This window comes from Alligator mississippiensis, chromosome 2 (genome assembly GCF_030867095.1).
Source record: "Alligator mississippiensis isolate rAllMis1 chromosome 2, rAllMis1, whole genome shotgun sequence".
NCBI classification, from domain to species: Eukaryota; Metazoa; Chordata; order Crocodylia; family Alligatoridae; genus Alligator; species Alligator mississippiensis.
This window is the reverse complement of record NC_081825.1, coordinates 173,329,925-173,335,404: the sequence shown is the minus strand read 5'-3', so window position 1 is coordinate 173,335,404 and position 5,480 is coordinate 173,329,925. Positions and strand designations below refer to the sequence as shown.

Here is a 5,480-nt window from a genome sequence, read left to right as displayed (position 1 = left end):
CTCTTTACAACGCCTGCCCCGAGGAGATGCATCTCGACACTGTGGGGTCAGAGGAGGCCTGAGTCCCGCAGGGGATCTGGGGAAGAGGAGGAGGCCCCTGGCTAAGAGCCTGCTTTAGCCCTGGTGTCGCTCCTGGTAGATGCTGGACAGGAAGAACAGGCAGCACTTCCTGCTGGCCATCATTAGCATGACCATCACCGTGGACCAGAGCAGAGAGGTGGCTGTGGAGCTGGAGGTCCTGGAGATGGATCTGCTGGAGAAGATCGTGGTGAGTAGCACGGGATGGTGTGGGGAGAGGGAAGGAATGGAAATATGGTCTCGTGAAGCCAGGAAGGAGAGGAGAGGTGGAGAGGGATGAGAGGGAGAAGGGCAGGCGTGCCTGGCCCTGGGCATTGGGGAATCCTGCATCTTGAGGGCAAGGGAAGGGTGGGATCAGGAGAGGTTTGAGTGCCATGCTTGCAAGGCCGTGGGAGGGAGAGGGCCAGCCCAGCTGGGTGGGTGGGAGGGGGCTGGTTGGGATCCTTCCCCCTGTGCCTGCAGCACTGGGTGGTCTCCCGTGGGGATGTGGCTGTCCTTACCTCCCCGTCCCCTTTGGGTCTCACAGGACCTGATGGAGAACATCTCAGTGGAGGCTGACCCAAAACACATCCTGGCATACAGCATAGACGCCACCCATTGCCTCAGGTACGGGGACCTCTGCCCGACTGTCCTCGCTCTGCCATGGGCCAGGGGGATACCCACTGCTCAGACCCAGCTTTCCAGGCTGTTTTCTGACCACCCCAGTGCCACCCCCACCCCACATAGCTCAATCTGACGCAGGCTTCTCTCTCCTCACAGCGACTTGAAGCTCAGCCTGGAGCCAGCACTGGAGTTGCGCCTCCTGCGGGCCGCCGGGGACAAGAGCTTCCTGGCCATAGGGCATGAGACCCATCACAACCAGGTAGGTTCCCCTGCCACTGCCATGTCCCACAAGCAACCCCTGGCAGGAGAGGCCCCAGGCTCTGTGGCACTGACCCTCGGGTCTGCCTCCCCTTCCAGGTCATGCAGCAGCTGTATGAGGAGTACCTGGAGGGCCTGCTGTGCTGCGTCTTGTCCAGCGCCCCTAGCCTTGGCAAGCTCCACTCCATCTGGGAGGTGAGCACAACACAGAGGGATTGGGCTCAGGCCGGGACAGCTCCTGCCGTGTGCACTGCAGCAAGCCTCTCTCAAAGCATAAGCTTGATGGTCAAGCCCCAGCTCGAAACCCAGACCCTGAGGAGGATGCTGCCAAGGGTACTGGGTTTGACAAGGCATGTGCCCATTGATCTTAACATCTTCCTCCCACAGCACTTTACGTCATGGACTGAGGCACCGTATGCCCAGCACCGTGCACTTGGCATGAAGATCATCACCGGCATCATTACCTTTGCTGTGCAGCTCCTCCCACAATTTGAGGACAGTGAGCCCCAACCCCAATGTCCTGGTCTCCTGCCATTGCCAGGGTCCTCCTGGGAGAGTGGGGTCAGAGCTGGAAAAGGAGCTTCAGTCCAGGGCCTCTGCTTTGGCCTGAGTAGTGCCCCTGGCTCTTTATGGGTCTCTTTTCCATGGTCAGCCCTGAACATGGGGCCTTACTAGCCCTGGAGCATGAGGCACAGGGAGTGATCCTGGGGCCCAAAGCAGGACCTTGGGCTCTAGTTTCCCATGGGAAGAGAGGGGTGTCATGCTCTGACACTATGGTCTCTGCCTCCCTGTCCTCCTGCTGGGTACCGGGGGGAGGTGGAGAGAGACAGCCAGGCCTGGGTAATGTAGCGGGAAGGGAAGATGGGACATGCATGGACTCCCTGCTCCTTTCCCCCTGCTTAGGGCTTCCCTGAAATACCGGAGGTTGGGGACATGGCAGCCTGCCTGGGTCTGATGATCAATGACCCAACGGAAACCATCAGCTGCAAGGCCAGGGCATGCGTGCATTTGCTTGCTGAAATCCTCCTTCACCAGAGAGGTGAGGAGACCCAGCTGGAGTACAAGACTCTGATGCCCACAGTTTCCCTCCGAAAACCTGGTCCCAGGTGCTGGGCCAGACGCTACGTCCCCCTCTGTCCATTCCCACCTGGGAACAGCTCAGGGTGTCAGCATTAAGGACCTTGTCTTTCCACCTCAGCACTCAGCTGTGGCCCAGCAGCCTGTGCTAATGCACCAGTCCTGGGTGTCTCATGCAGGCACCAGGGAGCCCATCCCCAAGCCCCCAGCCCAGACTGGTCCCAGAATGCCTGGTCCCTATTGGCTCCAGCCGAACAACGCCCTCTCTGCTGGGGCCCTGCCCTTCATGGTGCCTTAAGGGCAGCCAGAGCCACACTAGACGGACACTGAGCACCAAAGCTAGGATGGCAGCTCAGGGCCATGCGTCTGCACTTCTCCTAGGCCAAGACACGCGAGGAGCAGAGGAGCTGTGGTGCAAGGTGGTTTTGCGCCAGATGAAGCAGAGCCAGGTCCAGAACTACAGGGACCTGGCGAGAGTGGGAGAGGTGAGGATGCTGTGATGAAGGGATGTGGAGAAAGGTCTGATTGTTCTCTCCAGCTCACTGGGGTCTTCTTGCAGTGGGTTAGAGCCTTGCAAGTGTCCAGGGCAATGTGGTGCCAGGCCCCAGAGATGGAGCCTGGCTGTCAGATGTGCAGAGTCTTGCATGCTCTTGTTTCAGGGGCTGAGAAGGATCTTGCTGGAGGAGCAAAGGAGATCTTTCCTGCAGAGGGTCCTTCATGCAGCTCACAATGGACCGATGCACATCAGCCAAGCTGGGCTTGTCTTTCTGTATGCCATCCTGGGGGAAGCCAGCTGCTTGATGCAGCACAAGGTCAGCAGACATGTTGTGGAGTAAGGGGAGGGAGAAGAGTGAGCTCAGGGCCCCTTGCCTCTGCCACTTCAAGTCGCTGTCGTCCCATCACCACCTGTTGCCAGGGGACAGCATGGGACAGAGAGAGGTCACTACACACTGCAGTCTGAGCTCTAGCTCATGGCGGGGTCCATTTGCATTTCACAGACTAACTCAGTTAGTGACCTGCCCCTGTCTGTAAGGTGGCAATCTCCCCTGCCTTCTGAGCAAACTGGCCTTGAGGAGAACGGGAGGCCTGCCAAGTGCCTTGGAGAAAGGCACTGCTGATCTGCCCCACTGCCCCAGGCCACCAACATCTGTCTTCACCACGACTCTCAGAAAAAGGTCCCTCAGGGAACCTGCCCCCATTTCCCTGGGCTGTTGCCAAGACCCCTTGGTCTCAGTCCAGTCCCTGCCCCATGACCCCTCCCCACATCCCCTGTCCTTCCTCGGGGCTGCAGAGGCTCTAACTGGCTATTGTGCCACTGCAGGAGAAAGAAATCCCCATCAGGGTCCTGAATAAGATATTCATTATCACCTGCCTGAAAGAGCTGCCTAAAGATCTGCAAGGGCACAGCCTGCTGATCACCTCCTCCAGCGCCCTTGCCTCTCTCCAGCCGGCCACACTTGCTCCTGCAGGTACTGTCCTGTCCCCTCTGCCCCTGGGGAGCAGGGATCAGTGGGAAGGGAGGGGGAGGCTCTTGGCACTAACACAAAACTGCTCCCTGTCGTGTGCGGGCAGTTCTCCACTGTGCCCTAGAGAGTCCTGTCCTAGCATTCGTCCTCTGCAGGTCTTTCCTTTCTTTCCTTTCAATGGCAGGAGCCTTTCCTCATGCCCTGCTGCCCGTGGATAAACCTCCACTCTGCACCTGGCGGCATGAGTGGGCCTGCAGGGTGTTGCCATCTTTCTTGAAGGAGCCCCGGGAGCCCTCCCAAGTGGCTGAGCCACCCCAGGACAGGCGGGACCCTCTGCCCCCTGTTAAATGTTGCTGTGGCTCACACAGTCGGAGACCTGCTTTCCCTTGCTTGTAGCTCTCTCAGCCACAGCCTTTTTGGCTCTGGGGTTGTCCATTCAGAGCATCTATCTCATCTTGAACATGGCTGGGCAGTGATGCCTAACGACGTTCAGCTTCTTCCATGCAGGAGGCTAAGCACGCTCTATTGTGTTTTCTCTCATTCAAATGTTCAGGCCTTTGTGTCCTGGGAAAGCTCTCAGTCCCCACTTCCTCACATCACAGCCTTGTATCACGGTCCCAATGCATGGATCTAATCTTTTGTTGCTTTTTCTTATGCTGAGCAGCAACACCTGCAATCCACCTCCACCCTGACAGCCCCTCCCTGAGTGAAGACGACCTCCCCAGCCTCACCGGGAGCCCGGCAGCTACATAGAAAAGCTGGAACAGTGCCAAAGCCACCACACGAGTCACTGACTGACAAGTCGTCATCCAGTCCGAGCCGTCCTCCACAGCCACATCAGCCTCTGCAAAAGAAGCAGCCTGAGAAACCCTCATGGTGAAGAACTTGAACATCTTCTTCCAGCCCGGCTCTGCAAAGGGCTGGGGAAGGACCAAGCACCACGAGTTTGTAGTGCCCAGGCTGCCAAGTGGAGGATGCTCTTGTTGTGTGGATGGCATTTTGTGACCCCTGCCTCAGGGCTATGGCCAGTCACCATTTGGGGCCAGGAAGGAATTTTTTCCCCCTTCCTTTATGGAACCAACTTCAGGGGGTTTTTCGCCTTCCTCTGAGGGATTGGGACATAGTCAGACCATCCCGGCGTCTGTTGTGTTAGTAGCCTGCCTTTGAATCCATCGAGGGCCATTCAGGGAGTGAAGAGAGCAAAGGCATAAACAATGTGCACTGTTAAACATAGATTTAGTGTAATATGTAATGTTGAACATAGATGTCATAGAAGTCAAGACTAGATGTAGGATAATAAAGTTAAGCTTTACTTTTGTTTTCTCATAAGTGTTGGTGTTCATCTCATATTCCTGTGTGAAATACAAGCTCATGACATGCAAGGAAAGATAAAAGACAAGATGATCCACTGCTGTAGAAAACAGGGTCTACAACCCTGGAGAAACCTGGCAATTTTAGCTCAGAAAGGCAAGGTCGAGCTGTCTGAGAAGGCAGCTAATACTGTTCAATGCGGAAACACCTTTATTCCTCAGTGAGTGATCCTTGGGTGGTCAGGGAGGTGTTTCAAGAAAGTTGCAATGGGAAAAGCTATCTCTGCTCCAGGTTGCCAAGGTGCTTTGGGTAGATGTGATATCTGTTAGGAGATATAGTTGGAAAAATGTTCTTTGCAAGCTTTTGGGCACAAACGCCCACTGCCATAACAAACAACCATGCTCCACGTTGGTCTTTCTGTCAAGAGCAGAGGGAGAAATAGAAGAGAGGTGGGGAGCATGTTCCAGGAGCAAAGACTTCATGGTGTTCAATGCACTCAAGTGGGATGGGAAGGACCCAGCTGTGAATCCCGGCAGGAAGACAGGTTTCTCCAGAGTCTTTTCACTGGAATAAGCAGAGTCCTTTGGTACCCAGTATATTTCTATGTTGAAAGCACATGGTATAGCAAAGGGCCCTTATAACAGGCTTCTCTGAATAGAAGGGGACAACCTGCCCCCAACACCCTCC

General features: G+C 55.9%; 1 protein-coding gene across 1 annotated transcript; it reads left to right on the top strand.

Annotated features, from left to right (window-relative positions):
* Positions 1 to 1,330: 1,330 nt before the first annotated feature.
* LOC106737749 (uncharacterized) lies at positions 1,331 to 4,811 on the top strand. The gene is made up of 5 exons (XM_019492370.2): positions 1,331 to 1,978; positions 2,398 to 2,501; positions 2,676 to 2,828; positions 3,338 to 3,485; positions 4,147 to 4,811. The coding sequence occupies exons 1-5, from the start codon at positions 1,873 to 1,875 to the stop codon at positions 4,233 to 4,235; spliced, it is 600 nt and encodes a 199-aa protein (XP_019347915.1). The 5' UTR covers positions 1,331 to 1,872; the 3' UTR covers positions 4,236 to 4,811.
* Positions 4,812 to 5,480: the final 669 nt, after the last annotated feature.